Source organism: Oratosquilla oratoria, chromosome 2, assembly GCF_046742065.1.
Source record: "Oratosquilla oratoria isolate Oo_2021 chromosome 2, ASM4674206v1, whole genome shotgun sequence".
NCBI lineage: Eukaryota > Metazoa > Arthropoda > Malacostraca > Stomatopoda > Squillidae > Oratosquilla > Oratosquilla oratoria.
The window spans coordinates 15,362,496-15,380,935 of record NC_134778.1 but is presented as its reverse complement, the minus strand read 5'-3'; the positions used below and the strand labels follow the sequence as shown (position 1 = coordinate 15,380,935).

At 38.7% G+C, this 18,440-nt stretch overlaps 1 protein-coding gene across 1 annotated transcript in view; it reads right to left on the bottom strand.

The window, feature by feature from the left end:
- LOC143037240 (uncharacterized) overlaps positions 1-16,750 on the bottom strand; it is a 41,648-nt gene extending 24,898 nt beyond the window's left edge. Inside the window, exons 1-3 of the mRNA XM_076205368.1 lie at positions 16,402-16,750; positions 3,391-4,605; positions 2,666-2,814 (exon numbers count right to left, since the gene is read on the bottom strand). Coding sequence (XP_076061483.1) covers positions 2,666-2,814; positions 3,391-4,353 — 1,112 coding nt within the window. The 5' untranslated portion in view covers positions 4,354-4,605; positions 16,402-16,750. The remainder of the gene's footprint in view (positions 1-2,665; positions 2,815-3,390; positions 4,606-16,401) is intronic.
- Between the last annotated feature and the right edge of the window lie 1,690 nt (positions 16,751-18,440).

Here is an 18,440-nt window from a genome sequence, read left to right as displayed (position 1 = left end):
CTAGGCCGCTCCATAAATTTGGCAACTCCCCCTCTCTGTCCCCTCATACAGAAAAGGAGAAGACGGGGAGAAATCCCTTAGGGCTGCGTCAAATTTTTTCTCATACATACCGTATTTTCCGGCGTATAGTGCGTGACTTTTTTCCGTTGGAAGGGCCTAAAAATGGGGGGTATGCGTTATCCGGTGGTGAGCATTATCTACAGCCTACGATAAAAATTCTGCGGCTGTGTGGGTAATTTTTTTCACAACAACATGACGATGTTGGCCGTCACAAAGTTGGAACGGCACACTTCTCCGTGACGTTCCATGAGAACAAGAAGAACAGCCATGGTGACATGAAAGAATAGGCCAGCATGGGCTATATAAATATTTGGTATAGGTATGTATCTATCGAATCTTATTTTTCATGTTTAAATAGGCCTAAACACCATGAAACATTATCAATATTCATGATATTTGCCCATGTTCACAGCATCCTAGTATGAATTTTTATGTTGGCTTTGTTGCTTCACTTTAGGTATGGTACAAATTCCGTTGCGGCCGTTCATAAACTCGTGTCAAACACCTGACTACAACACCCTCTTTCGGGAGTTATATTAACTAAACGTTACCTCGATGACTGTCCTATTTCATCACTGTCATTGCAGGTTCAAAGCTAAAACGAAACAGTCTGTAGTTTGTTTCAGTATTAAATAAAAAATGGTAAAGACGAATTATTTCCTCAAGATATAAAATGAACATTTTCTGTAAAAATCCCGAAATTTTTCTGTATATTTTACTTTCAATAAACTTTTTTTAGATCATATTTCCTACAAACTATTTAAGCTACAAAGTAATAAGGGACCAACGCACAACATGAGTCATATACCGGTACATGTAGTTCCGACTTTTTTCTTAGTTGTGTCCTGATTGATGCCTAAACTGACACTTAGTTTAGTGACAAATCAACAGATTTCCCAGCGGTGGCTCTAGCCAATGAAAAATACTTCTCCATGTAACCTCGTTCACAAGTAATTAATCGTCGTTATTTCATTGGTTTATTTTTACTAACATTAATTATCGTAGTCTATGCAAATATTTGGGATCCGTAAAACAGCACTGGTACCAACATCATGAACGTTGGCCGTTTTAGCTCACCCGGAATATGCTAAATCAGGGCCAAGATTGACAGTTCTACTGCCAATCTAGCCTACACTAAACACCCTCTTGCGAGAGTTTGTTAAACTAAATGTCACTTCAGTAAAGACACTTATGAACTGAAACATAGTTTGTTGCTGCATGGCGATAAAAACTTGTACACGGTGATAAAAACTTGTAAGATGAATTATTCCCTCAGGATAGTAAATTACAATTTTTCTGTAAAAATCCGAAATTTTTCATGTACATTTTGTATTCAATAAACTTTTCATGGCTCAAATTTCCCACAAAACAATGGACCAACGCAAGCAGGAGTCGCATACATGCAGTTCACGAGCTTTAGCCACCAGTGACTTTTCCTGGCATGCGCGTTATACGTCGGTGCACGCTATCTGTGTACTGAGATAACGAAGTGCATGGGTGCGCATTATAACCCAATGCGCATTTTAAGCCGGAAAATACGGTACTTCTTCACCCCCCCCATCCCCCACATGCATCACTGCATCATCCATACACAACCCTTCTCCATTCACCCTATCTTCTGTTCTCTCTCATCGTTCCTCAACAGACATTCCTCTCTTTTGTAATGCCCCTTTCACCCCATCCATCCATCTCATCCTAGGATGCCCCCTCATATTCACTCCTCCCACCTCTCCCTTCCACACTTCTTTTAATAATCTTTCTTCACTCATTCTTTCCATGTGTCCAAACCATCCTAATACTCTTTCATCAACCCTATTTCCCAGCTCCCTTTCCACCCCTATTCTCCTCACCTCCTCATTTCTCATTCTATCCAGCCTAGTAACCCCTATCATACTTCTCAGACATTTCATCTCAAATACATTCAAACTCCTCTCTTCCTCTCTTATGTTCTATGTTTCTGCCCTGTACAATGCTGTTGGCACAATCACTCCTTCATATAACCTCCTCTTAGCATCCATTCCCAGATGTCTATTTCTCATTACACTTTTTAAATCCACCATGGCATTTACTTACTTTCTCAATCTACATTCTACCTCCACCCCCACCCCTCCCTTTCCTGCCACATTTGCACCCAAGTACCTAAAACTATCCACTTCCTCCAGTCTCTCACCCTTAATGCTCACTTCCAGCCTGCTGTCACTCTCTCCCCTTGTACATCTCATCACCTTACTTTTACCCACATTTATCTTCATCTTCCTTCTTTCACACACCTTCTCAAACTCTGTCACTAACTTCCTCAATCCCTCCTCTGATCCTGCTGCAAGTGCAGTGTCATCAGCAAACAACAATTGGCTTATATCCCACTTTTCTCCATTTTCTTTAACCATCTCCAACCCATGACCCACAACCCTTGCATTCACTTCTCACACCACCCCATCCATGTAAAGATTGAACAGCCAGGGCGACATAACTCTACTACTCTTGTAAATATAATTTAGTTTAATATAATGAAAGTCTCCCTTTCTATGCACTAATGTTTAGCATTAATTTCCAAGTAGCTCATTAATGAAATTAGAAAACCTAAAATAGCTAAATTATTGCTTACTCTCTGTTCTTCATAGTTTCGTCAAAGATTCCACACGGTAGGTGCTGGATGAGGCCCATGCGCTTTGCTATCTTCACTTGCTCTTCTTCCGTCAGCTGAGAAGCTGGACGACTGACTGAAGGTGATGGATAAAACATTGGTGCTGGTTCCTGTGAAGATGTGAAGTGAATAATTAGAAAGTCAAACAAGAGAAGTATGCAATGAGTGAATACTTTAGGTGTATCTTATAAAAGAATTGGTTTTACAACAACTGATACCATACAAAGTAGCATAAATCTTGATACCCTTCATCTATATACTGAGCTACATTATTACATACAGTGTATAAATGTGCATATTTGAAAGCTTAACAATTCATTAAAAAATAAATAAATAAACAAACCAGGAACAAATTGCACATATGATTACTTACAATCTAGCACTATCCGCTACAGTACAACTTAAGTAATTCCATGTGCATGTTTAAGTCTTGCGACTGGAACTGAAATAGTGTATCTTCAACGGCAATATCAAATATACATAAACAACGAGATGCACCATAGGAAAAAAGATCTTGAAAATTATACAAGTGACAAACATGAGGCAAACATACATACCAGTAAGGAAAGTGTGTGAAAGAAGAGACAAATGACATGGAGTTTCTCTGTGTTTACCTTCAGTCACCACTATGGACAATGATTCTACAATTAAGAAAGAAAGGTAAAAACAAATTCAAAAATTCTTACACTTCCAATATTCTTGCCATGTGAGTCTACACTAAAGCTTGGTAAATTAATCTCTGGAATGTATAGATAGCAAGCCCATTTTCCAAACAGTTGATGGCTCTCACTTTGTAGATTCTGCCTTATGAGATCAATTCCCACTAGCACTGCTTGGGCACCTTCGACAGTTTTATCACTATTTGATATTGTGGGGTCACACTGTGTAATGCCACATGGTACTAAACTGATTTGCCTATTATCATATATAAAAAAATCTTCCACTGGACCAACAGCTCCTTCCATTTCCAATGGTTCTTCACCTGAGTTCAGCACCTGACAAGCTTGGTTGTATAGTTCTTCCTTGTCATCAGTTTCACAAACATCAGCAACACCTGAGCAGTTTTCAGTCTCTGGATGGAGAGAATATTCAGGTGAGGAGGAATGCACTGTTTGTGACATAGACAGTGAGGAGGCAGGACTGGAATGAGGCACTCTAGAGCAGGACACATCGCAAATGTCTGGTAAGGTGGCACTTTGAGGATGAATAATATCTGCAACACCACCTGAAGACTCCTTCCCTCCATCACTACATCTACCATCCTCATCCTCAATTGACAGTCTATTACTGTTCTTGGCAATTGCATAGAAACTATCACAGTTGGCTCTGGTGGAACTACCTGCAGCACCTTCACAATCTGCAGGTATAAAGCCATCTTCATCTTCACCACGTTCCTGAGGTGGTGTAACCATTTCTTCATCTTCCCCTGAGTCCTGAGAACAAAGCTCCTTTGTTTCATCTACCTCCATCCCATCTGTGACTGCAAGTGCATCTACAGAGGGCAATAATGTATTGTGTATCCTATCTTTACCCTCTGCAAGGTTAATCTTTTCATCCTGTGGCACATAACCATCCAGCGTGCTGGCCAGAGGATGTGCCAGAGTCAGGGGTGCAGCAGACTCCACTGGTGATGAATTTGAAGGAAGCATGACTACCCCAGCATTTTATGCAGGCCTTACTTAGATTAACACTTTTAAACAAAATTCAATACAAATTATTTTTTTCTTTGTACATCACACATTTTGACAGTAATCTACTTTTGTCTCCTGCTTTTCTGAAGTCTTTAAGACTGAGGTATTATGTCAGTGGTACCAATATCCTACAGTCCATACTCCTTTACTCAATGTTCCAAATGATTTACTGCGGTTCTTCATCCTCTCTACCTTTGCCTTTCACTCCATCTGAAAGAGAAGAGCAGGTATCACCGTTACTCAGCACACAACATGTCACAGGCTTGAGGCCTAAACTATGCATTTGAATGAGGCTAATCATTATCAACCTCAAGGTATACTGACATAATCTCATCAATATATACATCAGCCATCTAGCTACACAGAACTTTCCAATTGGTTCTGGGCATACATAAATTTGTAATGACATCCATGTACAGGTGCTAATCAAAACAAAATCAATACAATAATAACAGAAGCTATATAATTTTAGACAGAACCAAAATACACCATAACCAAGAAGTCTGAATAATCATAATCAACAAAAAGAATGTGACATGTTGCGTACGTGAGAGGATAACCCATAAAATCAGTTAAAGGAATTAATAAACAAAAAATTAGAAAACAAACACAATCACAATTAATTGCTATACATTGCAAGGAAAGGATCACTGGTCAGAATAGACCACAATATTATCAAGCACCATTCAGCACTAAAGTAGTGGAGATAAGATGATTGCAATGAACTATGACACTACAAAGAATGGGGCAAGAGATAAAAACCCTTCTCACAACATAGAAAAATTAAACCAAAGACTTGAACTGAACAATGAAAATAAATAAATGAATAAATAAATAAAGTAAATAATTGTAAAAATTATGGTCTACTAGTATGTCATAGAAAAATGCAGAAAAAAGTTTAGGTAAATATTACGCATATATATATATATATACCATTGATATCATGTATCTTGCCCAATAACAAGCAAGTAACAGTTCAACACTTGCAAGATCACATAATACTATTATTCGTCTGCTGATAAGTTTCTACAAAACACATAGATATATACCAAAAGGCCCTATCCCCCTTTTATGGGGGAGTAGCTGAGACAAAGCAAACACCCACCTTTCCCACATCTGTCCAAAAAACATGCTCATTGCCCCTTCCATCTCAACTCCTCATGAATGAAAGGTCATACCTGTTTCTCACCACACTTGCTTTGGTCAAAGGCAATGTAGCAAGACATAACTCTACAGCAGAGCCTAAAAGCTGAAGACTTTCCACAGCTACATTACATGGCAACCAGGGGTGTGGAGTCTCACTGAAAAAAGTTGACTGTAACTTAAGATTCCAGGAAATTCTGAGGTTGTGACTCTGAGTTTTAAATAACATAGGGGTGATTACTGCTCCTCATGGAATTCCATGGGAGTCTTTCTGTGATTTTTTTTTTTATTCTGCACTAAGAACCAAGCCATTTCTTGCCATTGTTGTGAATATCTTATCTCTATGTTTATCTTTTATTACATATAGCAAAGAACTTTATGAAATGCTTTGCATATATCAAGCTACCTTGACCATTCTTTCTGGTGTTTCCTTTTTGAATCCCTCCAATACTTGTTGGGTGATATTTGTGAGCAGTGTGCTGATGGTGTGTCTGTGTCTGTGGTGCTGCAGTATCCAACTTTCGAGCAAATGCACCAAGTGTTGAGATGGCAGAGAGGAAGATTATCCCCCCCCCCAACACACACACAGAAAAGATTTACTAAAAAAATTACAATGGAAAAACAAGAGGTCATGAAAAGAAACTCAAAAAGGACAACTACAGAAGAGATCAGAAAAAGAATAGCTTCCCACACAGAGTGCTGGATATATGGAATGACTTAGATTAAGAAACAGTGTGTGCAAATACTATTCAAGATTTTAAGAAAAAACTTGATGCTGAAAGATACAAAGACGGGTCACCACAAGCACAACTAGGTAAATACAAGACAAATGGATTATATCCAAGAACCAGGGTCACAGCACTCCCCACCTCCTCAAGAAAGTGTGCCCTCAAGGGGCCAGCACCTGGTTTCTGAACTGGGTCAGAAAGTCACTCCTTACACTCTTACACACTACTAGCATCTATCTTCCTTTCCTATACAGACAGACACAGGGGTCATGCATAACTTTTTTCTAACTAGCCAGGCATATTAGTTAGATTCAATTTTGGCTGGTCTACAAGAATTTTGACTAACCCACTAAAAAATTTGACTAGTCCACCTTGTTTTTTTAATTGCACAAAGTAATGTTTCCATTTACTGTTATATCATCATAATCACCATTGTGACCCCATTGCACTCACTGACAACACATACCCATCAGCATCAATGTCAGTGGCTCTGAAGATCCCCAGGGAATGAACACCTGTCAGTCACTGGCTGCCTAGAGGTCATGCTCCAGTTGCATCAAGTCAGACAAATAGGCCCTTGAGGTCCGATAAAACAAATCTCCTGCAACACCTGCAGGCCCCAGCTGTGCTGAGCACCTCCCAAGGGACAGTTAATGCAAGGGTCATGACTTGATCCCGTTGAATATAAGGGGACACCGGGAGTTCATCAAGGATAGATGGCCTCAGGAACTGAGGGAGGAATCTCCCGCCACTTTCCCCGCTGTGACAGACAGCCTTGGGAACTGTGTGAGGAATCTCCCATTATGTTCCCCGACAGACAGATGGTCTTGCAAACTGAGAGAGGAATCTCCCACCACCTTGCCTGCCATGACAGGTGGCCTTGGGAACCAAGGGAGGAATCTTACACCATCTTCCCTGCCATAACAGATGGCCTAGGGAACTGAGGAAGTTATTTTCATCCACCTCCTGCACCAAGACTTCCCCCGAGGACAGACACCTTCTCCTCCTCCCTCCACTCCTCTTGCAGCCATAGTGAGCTTATTTACCTATTCTTAGGTACCCAGCTTTAAAAATAAACTAACAAAACTTTCCAGAGTTTGCCTTCAGCCAGCCCCATGTCCCCTATGTTCCTGACATTTGGCTGCCCATAATTTGGGGCCCCGATTCCAGCTCTGTTGACAGCTAGCTGCCCAACTACCATCAGCTTGACTGCCTGCCTGTTTGCCTGTCTGCTGCCAGCTTTCCAGTTCATCAGCTTGTCTGCTTGCCTGCCAGCCAGCCAGCTTTCCAGCTTGTCAGCTTGCCTGTCTGCCTGCCAGCATACCTACTAGTCAACTTTCCAGCTCATCAGCTTGCCTGCCTGCTTGCCAGCCTGCCTGTCTGCCAGCTTGCAGGCCAGCCTTCCTACCAGTCAGCCTTCAAGCTCGTCAGCCTACCTACCTGCCTGCAAGCCAGTGTAACAGCCTGGTGGCCTGCCATTTGCCTGCCCACCTGGGTGGCCTGACACCCCATCCACTAACAATTTTTTTTTTTTTTTTTTTTTAATGTCATTACTTTCAGATGGTCAATCCCCTCAACACCAACAAAGACAAGGTCAACTGCCTGGCCATTTCTTGTTGAGACTCCACACAACTTTACCTCCAGACTTGACTCCCATGGGGATGTGTGAAGCAGTTGTACTTGCCGGCAATACATACCCTTCAGCATTGATGTCAGTGCCTCCGAAGGTCCCCAGGGAATGAACACTCGACAGTCATCGACTGCCTATAGGTCATGCCCCAACCACATCAAGTCAGACAAACAGGCCCTTGAGGTCCAATAAAACAAGTCTTCTCCAACATCTGCAAGCCCCAGCTGTGTTGAGCACCTCCCAAGGACAGTTAATGCAAGGCTTATGACCCGATCATGGTGAATATACAGGGTCACTGGGAGTTCACCAAGGACATACAGCCTCAGGAACTGTGGGAAGAATGTCCTGCCACCTTCCCTGCCATGATAGATGGCCTTGGAAACCACGGGAGGAATCTCCTGCCATCTTCCCCAACAGACAGCCTAAGGAACTGAGGGAAGAATCTCCTTCCACCTACCCCACCATGACGGACAGGCTCGGGAACTGAGGGAGGAATCTCCCACCATCTTCCCCACCATGACAGACAACCTTGGGAACTGAGGAAGCTATCTCCAGCCACCTCCTGCATCAAGACTTCACTGAGGACAGACATCATCTCCACCCCCCCCCCTCACCAACTTCTCTTGTGGCCAAAGTAAACTTATTCTGTTCTTTGGTGCCCAACTTTAAAAATAAACTAACAAAGCTTTCTAGAGTTTGTCTTCAACCAGGCCCACATCCCCTATGTTTCTGACAATCACCATAAATCATCAATCATTATTATCCTCACATATGTGTTTTGACTGTATTCAGACAGGCCATGTTAAATTGTCTTGCAGGCCAGACAGCACTTGGGGTCTAAATCAAATGTCTTTGACTTGTTTAAAATAAAAAGGTGTTTTGTTTACTTGTACATAACCATGAGAATCACACAAACACAGTCACAATGAGTGAAATTCAAATTAATGTTTTATTTTCTTTCTTATTTCCAAACAACCAATTCAGTAATCAAAAGTATGTGTCTGCACCCAGGGGATTAATTTCTTTTTAAACCTGTGGTCTGAACATATCCCCACTGCCAGACCAGGTATCTACTAGTATTACAAAATTAGTCATCATAATATTGTGTCTACTGTTTTCTTTATGTGCTCCCCAAGTATGTGTACATGCTTACCACCCATCCCCCTCATAATAATCAATGGACAACATGCACATGTGGAGTGTGGAGGCCTGGAAGCATAAGTCATAATGTACACCTAAGTGATATTCAAACCAGCTCAAGCGTGTGCTCAACCAAACATATGTAATCCCATGTTGTAGGTCTACATAGTGACCATAGAGTTACATACTAGGTGATGTCTACGATGGTGACACACATGTACATTTAACCATTGCACACATAATCATGTTGATTATGTTACAAAAGTCACATCGTATATCTGCAAAGTAGCTCATGCTTGCCTGCTGCATGCATGCATTAAAACATTACTGAACAGCTAGACATTTGCTGCTTACTAGCTCCAATACAGCAATCTGCTCTGGATCCTGGCCCTGCAGCTATAGCTGCCATGTGCTCTGTGCTCTGCTCAGTGCATGTTCAATGGAGGTGAGAGTTGGGCATAATTCACGTTCAAATCAATTTCATCTGAGCATATCTTTTGAGTCATAAATTTCACATTTTCACGCTGAATGACTATTTCACAAAATTCATAGCTTTTTGTACAATACAAAAGCAATATATTGGCTAGCCACATGGACTAGCAACTTAAGATTTCGCCCATTTTTAGCTAGCCATTGGCTAGCAGGCTACCGCTGATTTAGAACCCTGCAGACATCATCCATCTTATAAGCATTTGATATGCAAGCACTCAAAGATACAAACAAAATGATCTCCAAGTTAATTTTTTGTTTGGATGCAAAAGCTTAAAATGTGAGTCAAGACCCTCCAACTAGTTCATATTTACACCACTACCCAGGCAGTGCAGCACCATAGCCCAGGTACCATCTATTTACATGCAAATACAATCAGGCATGCTGTGCTCTGTTCATACCCTGGAAGTGATTTTACCTCAGAATGCTGCAATAAGTGTATCCCATATTCATCATGCCTGGTATAAGCATAAAGCTAGTAATAATAGTGGCAATGATAAAGAGTATCAGGTCATCTCAAAGGAAATGACAGCCAATTATTATATATATAAAAATATATGTAAAATATATATTATATATATATATATATATATATGGTGCAAAGATGATTGATGGGGTGGCATGCACACAATGATGATGAGAAGGTAATCAACAGAGGTGGAGTTGGGGAGGCTTTTGAGGTTGAAGGAAGGCAGAGGACAGAATAGTCTATGGATGACTGGATTGTTGTTGTCTTTTATTTATTACTTTATGCATGTTTAATGTGTAGTAACATGTATATACATAATACAATGGTGATAGCCTATAAATAGGTACTTGTAGGACCCATATCCACCAAAATATAAACTTAAGGACAATTCAATATATAAGTAGCCTTCTGGAACATATCTTATTCATAAATTGGGTGGTCTCAGCATTACTGTTTTTTTCACACAGGGAGGTCAGTACACCAGTGCTTGCCCTCCCATTTCTCCTCCTACTAGCCAGTGACATAGACACCAACCCAGGCCCTTACACTTGCACTAATCACACAAACTATGTACACAAATCCATCAAAAGCAACACATGCCACCACTGGTTCCACTTAAAATGAACACACTGGTGCCGTGTCCAGCCTGCAAGAGGCTGCATTGCTGGAACCTTTCCACATCAGAAGGAAGAAGATGCCCCCCCCTCCATGGAGAAAATGAATTCACAAGATGCTGCCAGAGATCTCCACAAGTAGACATGAGGAATCTCCACCTCCCCAAGGAGGTGTGCCATTAAGGGGCCAGCACCTGGTCTCTGGACTGGACCAGAGTCACTTTTAACACTCACACACTACTCCCTACACTATCTTTCCCCTATATATATATATATTTTTTTTCACACAAAGAGGTCAGCACACCAGTGCCTGCCCTACCTTTTCTTCTCCTATGAGCCAGTGACATAGCAACCAACTCAGGCCTCTATACTTGCCCTACTTGCTCTGAACATAACTATACTTGTTTAACAGAAAGTACAGCAAGAAAAAAAAAAAAAAAAAAAAAAAAAAAAAAAAAAAAAGTGAGCACTGAAATAGAGTGAGTCGCTGCAGAGAGATCTGAACAAAAATTGGGAATAGAGTCAGAAGTGGGAAGTGGACTTCAACATCAAGAAATATAGTATAATGTAATTTGGAAAAAGTAAAAACAGCATATACAGACAATATAAATTCAGTGAAAAGGACGTAAAGAAAATGGGATTTGAAAAAGACATGGGAACAATCATCACAAAGGACATGTCCCCTGATAAACGATAAACAAAATTGTCAGAGAAACCTACAACTTGCTGAGGTCAATAAAAGTGGCATTTACTTGGATGAAGATATGGTGAAGAAAATACTAGTCACACTGATAAGACCAAGACTGGAGTATGCAGCGGCACTATGGTAACCCAGTGCCAAAAAGAATATAAGGAAAATTGAAAGAATCCAAAGAGCAACTACGAAGATAGCCCCCACACTTTCAGAACTGTCAAAACTAGAGTTACCAACCCTGGAACAAAGAAGAGAAAGAGGAGATTTATTGACCACCTATAGAATCATGAGAGGTATGGAAGTCCTTGATAGAGAAGGCTTACTAAATTGGAATATGAGAAATACAAGGACATGGAAAGAAAGCCAAATAGGACAATTACAGAAGAGATCTGAAAAAGAACAACTTTCCTCACTGAGTGGTGATGTATGGAACAAACTGGACGAAATGGTGTGTGCAAAAACTATACACAAATTTAACAACAATTTAGATATTGTGAGATACAGAGACAGGACACCACAAGCAAAGCTCCCCTTCCCGTAAGATACAACTAGATAAATACATCTATCAAATGCAATATTTACCACAAATGGTTACATCTAAAATGCACTACACTAACAAAAATAGATACACAAGAAATTGGAGCTGTAACCAACACAACCCGTACAAAAACAATAAAACAACCTAAACATTCTACAGATAAGCATATATGGACTAACAAATGCACAGAACTCCTCTACTTCTTACACAAACACAACATATATATTGCATTAATACAAGAAACAAAACTGTCACCACAAATAATGATTCCCTCATTCACAAATTACACAACCTTAAGAGAAGGCAACACAAACACAAAGGTGGACTTATAACACATGTGCACAAAAGCACACCCTTCTCCATCAAAACATGTGTAAACAATGAATCACAGACACCATCACTGGCATGTGACACAAACAGCAGATCAAAGGCAACAATTTTCTTGAACAACTCCACAACCTAAACATAACTATAGCAACAACCCCACCAAACCTCTCTAATACAATCAACAACCAACATCATATCAACATGTTCACCCTCCATATAAACCCAAAAACACATGGGAAACCATACAAGACCTATCATCTGATCCCTTCCCAATTAAGGTCACCATCGAACTAGATGAGAAGCTATCCATGATCAAGAGGATTTTCATGAATAACCAAAAAGCAATCTAACAAAAATATGCAAAAGATATTGAGAAAGAACTTGAAGCCTTTTAAATAAAATAATTCCTAACCCTGAATAAAGCTGTAGACAAAATAGTAACTACCCCATCCAGAAAACAAGTAAGAAACACATATACAGGCTATAGAATAAACTTCAACACCAATTTCACACAAGACAGCTTCACTAAAGAAAAAAAGGAACAAATTAAAAACGAAACAGCCTCACAGAACAAGAAAAAGAACACCTAAACAATAACATTACAAAACAAATTAACAAGAGAGAAAAAGAGAGAAAAAGAAACAGACAGAGAGAGAGAGAGAGAGAGAGAGAGAGAAAATGAGGAAGAGAGGGGGGGTAGAGAGGGGAGAGAGAGAGAGAGAGAGAGAGAGAGAGAGAGAGAGAGAGAGAGAGAGAGAGAGAGAGAGAGAGAGAGAGAGAGAGAGAGAGAGAGAGAGAGAGAGAGAGAGAGAGAGAGAGAAATCAAACCCCTCCTAACCACGAATCAGTTGGAGCACCCCAACACAACATACCATCACCTAAACAGCAATATCATAAACAAGTATTTCTCCAAAACTAGCTTAAAGCCCATTACACCAGAAAATGGGAAAAACAACTAAAGAAAAGTGTACAATCAACTCTGACAAAGAAGCCATGCCCCCTTTCCACAGAAAAGACACAGAAGAGGCAATAAAGAAACAGGAATTTGTGAAGTTTCATCTCAATGGCTCACACAGTAGGTTGTATATTTTTTCTATCTATATTATGACAATTCCAACAACTTTTTTTTTTTTTTTTTTTTTTTTGGAAATTAATATTAAGGGATGGTGAAAAAATAATTCCTGCAACTTTCCCACCACCCGCCACCAAAGTGCCATTTCTGTTGCGAGCATCACCCACTATTTTTCCATGAAACATGTTTTTCTCCCTATTCTAACCTGACCTAACCTACCTTACTAACCTAAAGCTAGCCTTCTTAATCCATGTGACCACATATAGTACATCTTGCAATGGGCAGCCATGACACCACTTCAATGGCAGGTAGCACAAAGGTTGCGCGAATATTTTTTCATCATCCTTTAATATTAATTTGTGGGAAAAACATTACTAAGAATAGTTGTTATTGTCATACTACAGATGCAAAAAATGTACAAACTGCCATGACGCCGCTTCATTGGCGGGTAGTAGGAAGTTTACAGGAATTATTTTTTCTTCATCTCTTAATATTAATTTGCAGGAAAAACATTACTAAGAAAAATTGTTGGAGTTGCCATAATATAGATGGAAAAAACTATACAAATTGCTGTGTGAGTGGGTAATACAACACTTCACAAATACCAGAAACTAAACTACTCTGAAGTGGAAAGCCCAGACAAGATCTCAAACACCTGGGCCAAAATGCCATAACACCCTTCACTGATATCTTCAACTACTCCTGGCTTAACAACATTCCAAACATCTGGAAAACAGCTCACATAATGCAGTTCAAATAATACCAATCTTGAAACCAAACCCTTCACACTACATTTCACAAGGACCACCAACAAAATGCAACAAATCACTTCTTTCTCTTCAACTTTTCTATGTTGGTAGATCCAATGTTTATGTCCTCTCCTCATGTGAGGGGGCTTGAAGTGTTTAAAAAACATGACTGGGGTTTACAAGGATGGATAGATTGAGAAATGAAGTGAAGCAAAGAATAGTTGTGAATGGATGCTGTAATGATTATAATTTATTATATATTATTTGTTTTTGTTTTGTTATCATTTGTCTGTTTTTCATATATTATTAGTTATATGTCAATTTATTATTATTTACTATTTACCTGTTTGTTTATTATTTCACTATACCTATAGATTTATTTATGTATTTTATTTGTTATTTACATTATTATAGTTTTTATTTATCATTTTATTATTATTATGATTTTTTTTGCATCCAACCTAGATATGGACCAAAACGTCTCCTGTTGGCATGCTCCACCTTTGTAATCCTTTGATGCAGCATGAACAGATTTCTTCTTGTCTACTTTGTAATTTTATTTATATATTTTTTTGCAAAATAGGGGGTGGGTGTGTTGTCATGTTATGACATGGTGAGAGTAAACCAGTTTTGGCTGTCAGGTCCTACTGTGTCTTCCTGCAGTGTTTCTGACTCAAACAGTTGGTGGTGAACAGGAATGGCCCAATGAATACGAGGACCTAAGGTAAAAGGAACAACTAATAGGTGTTCAGTGGATAAAGGGTTGTTGTCTGCCTTGATTCAGTATTTTGTCAGCAAAAACCAGCATTTCTATCCTTGGCAACAGTATTGCACCAAAGAAAGTAGAGGCAAAAAGGAATCAACATTTATTTCCACATAAATAGTCTCCCACCATTAACCCATTCAACTCCGATGACAAGATGTCTTGTCATTTGGTCAAATAAAACAAAAAATCATAATAAAACAACAAAATGTTTGATGATCAAACAGCACCAGAAAAATATGACGTCATCAGTCCTCCTCGAGGAGGAAGACTGATGACGTCATATTTTTCTGGTGCTGTTTGATCATCAAACATTTTGTTGTTTTATTATGATTTTTTGTTTTATTTGACCAAATGACAAGACATCTTGTCATCGGAGCTGAATGGGTTAAAGAATGCTCTGTGACCTTGGTGTGTAGGATAATCACTAAAATCCCTAAAATACTGATTACATAATACTTTTACACTCAATACCCCATATGGGCATATCTTGAGTGGGCTACCCCCTTTATCAGGGGGAAATGGCTTTTTGGTACATGTACTATTTTTCTGACAATCTGTAGTAGAAAACAATTTCTTTATAAAAACATATATAACCAAGGAGCAAAATAGAAAAATGGCATGCCTGATTACTATTTATAACCCTGTATTTATCACCCTCTTCCTCCTACCAGTTGGTGATACAAAAATAAACCCATAGATATAACACTAAGCTAAGGAGTCCAGTGCTTCTTCCTAAAAAGATCCATTGGAAGCCCAAAGACCAAGGAGAATGGGGTTACATGTTTCCACTCAATATAACTGTGGCAACAATTATTACTTTAAGGTTAGGTTAGAATTGACTAAATATTGCCAAATTTTTAGCTCTTGGTTTATTGTCTAGATAAGTGATAATGATATCATTGACTTAATTTACAATGATTCTTTATAAGGTTACCATACCTTATAATAGTATAGTGTACTAATCATACAGCTACATTGTAAGTCACTTTTCATGTTTGCATAATTTCAATACCTATGATACTGTGGTTGGGTATACAAACTTATCTTGTAGCTGATTACAATGCACAAAGTCATAGGCTATTAATAATTAAGAACTTATCATCAAAATTCACGAATAAAGACAAAATGATGCAATCAACTCATCTCCTGCTCACTGACAAACAAGTGTTTACTATTTAATAATAATAACATTTAACTAAAAACAATATACCACATTCATGCATGTAATCTCAAAGTATCCTGTAATTTAGTCCTATGACAATTTGTCACTTTTCCCCAATGACATTCTTCACTAACCAACACATTACTGACAAGTCAGTTGTTTGTTACAACAAAATTACTCAGGTCAACAAGGAATTAATGCACATCCATTCCTAATGTTCTGGTAGCACACCTCACTGAAAAATACTTGCACTGTCAATTTGGGTTACTATTAGTGTTAAGAAATGGAAAACTTTGAGAAGAACCAATGACTCATCACACAATCTCGAACAAATTACAGTCGTTATGCTTGGCTAATCAACTGGAAAACCACATTAATTTTAACGTTTGTTGATCACCATGCATGACATGAGGTCTATCCATGTCTTGAGAATAATAACAGGTTAAAGCAATGCATTCTAGAGAACAATGAGATGCAAATATTACCTCGATGTCAGGTAATCTGGCTTGCTCATCCAGCTGCTCATTCAATCTTACACTAGGGGGATCTCTAGCAACACTTTCTGAACCCCGTAGTAAAGATATATCATCCGAAGCTGAACTCTTCAGGCAATTCCCCATCTCCACCGTGTCTTAAAAAGTCTTATGATACGGTTGGAGAAGTGTGGTGATGGGAATTTTTTATGAAATTCACCATGACAGTTATATTTACTTCCTACTTTATCTCCACAGCTCGTGATTCCATTTTCACAGCTGATGAGCCGCAGTACCTTCCAACATAAACAACCGAAATACAAAGTAGCGCAATGCGTATCATATGATTACTCCACAAAACACTTTATATTATAAAAGATACGGTTCCAAATGGAATCAAAATGTTCACTTTAAAGAATATATAATTCTAATACGTAAGTGTTGTAAATCAAAACAAAATCACATTTGTTTTGATTGTTGTCGTCTGCTCACATGAAGGAGAGGCGGGGTATTTGAAATAGCTCTCTACCTATTTACATGCGAAGTTTTACATAAAAAATAATCATGATTTTCCTCAGACTACCTCGAAATTGTAATCACATTTTCTTGCACGATTTGTTAAAAAACGCACAAATAAAAAAAGAAAGAAAGACTGGAAAACAGCATTTCCCCTATACAGTTATCAATCAAAATGTACCAATATGGTTTAAAAAACAGGAGAGCATAATTGCAAAGGAAACACGCCAAGGAATTTAATGTAGCCTATGCTAATGTAGATATTTCATTGTCGGCCAGGTTGAATATGAATGACTACTTGAGTTTATTGTGTTTAGTGGAGATAAAAAATGTATGTATATGAATATTATACAGAGGTGGGCATCAGTCCATTAATTGTATTAACGAAACAAAAATAATTTACGCATTAACCTTTAAATTAACTTTGAAAATCATTAACGGACTAATTAACTTCCGTTAATAATCCGTTAACTTCGTATATAACCTTTCCCATATTTTCAGATTCTTAGAACAGATTAAAAATATGTACTATTGTATAGTGAAAAAATGTTCTTCGATGGATAAGTCACTGAAAAATAATAAACGAAAAGAGTATGAATATATATTTGTCGGAGCACATGACATGTTTCTTTTTTGCTGACATAAGCTCACCAACATGACATATAGTGAGTCTGACGTACTATAGTTATGCTAATAGGGGGGCGGTGGGAGTTTTGCCCGACTGTATGCTTGTATTATTTCGGTTTGCGTTTGTGCACATATATGCTTCTTTACCTCGTCCGAAAAGTTCTGAGAAAAAAGAAAATTCCTTCGCCGTCTCTAGCCATGGGGTCTAACACTTTGTAGCGACTTAAAATTTCTGCCTAAATACTTTTGATTTCTGTCCGACTGATACTTAGTTTGTATCCCGCTGATTTTCTCTCTCTCTCACTTTTTTTTTTTTTTTACTCGACAGAGACCAATTTCTTATCTGACTTAACTTGTTACCCAAGTAACACACATTTAAATTCAGAACAAAGAAATATAATTGGTCGGTCCGATTCCACCCGTTAAGGTAAGGGTTAGGTAATGGTCACTATTAGTAAACTGATATCAATTGTCTACCTTTATACATATAAAATTCAAATAAAAAATAAAGGTTTACCGTCAATATGATTTTTATTTATTTTTTCATTATATATATATATATATATATATATATATATATATATATATATATATATTTATAAACACACACACACACACACACACACACACACACACACACACACACACACACACACACATATATATATATATATATATATATATATATACATATATATGTATTATAACCACAATGCGATTTAATTCTAAGCCATCAACATCGGAAGAACCGTAGAGGCAACATGCAGAAATTGAAACGTGGTACGCCCGAGGACTCGAACCTACGGCTAACACGTGACCAGTGCTGTAGTGACTTCGACCATTGGTCACGTGCTGCCCGTAGGTTCGAGTCCTCGGGCGTACCGCGTTTTAATTTCTGCATGTTGCCT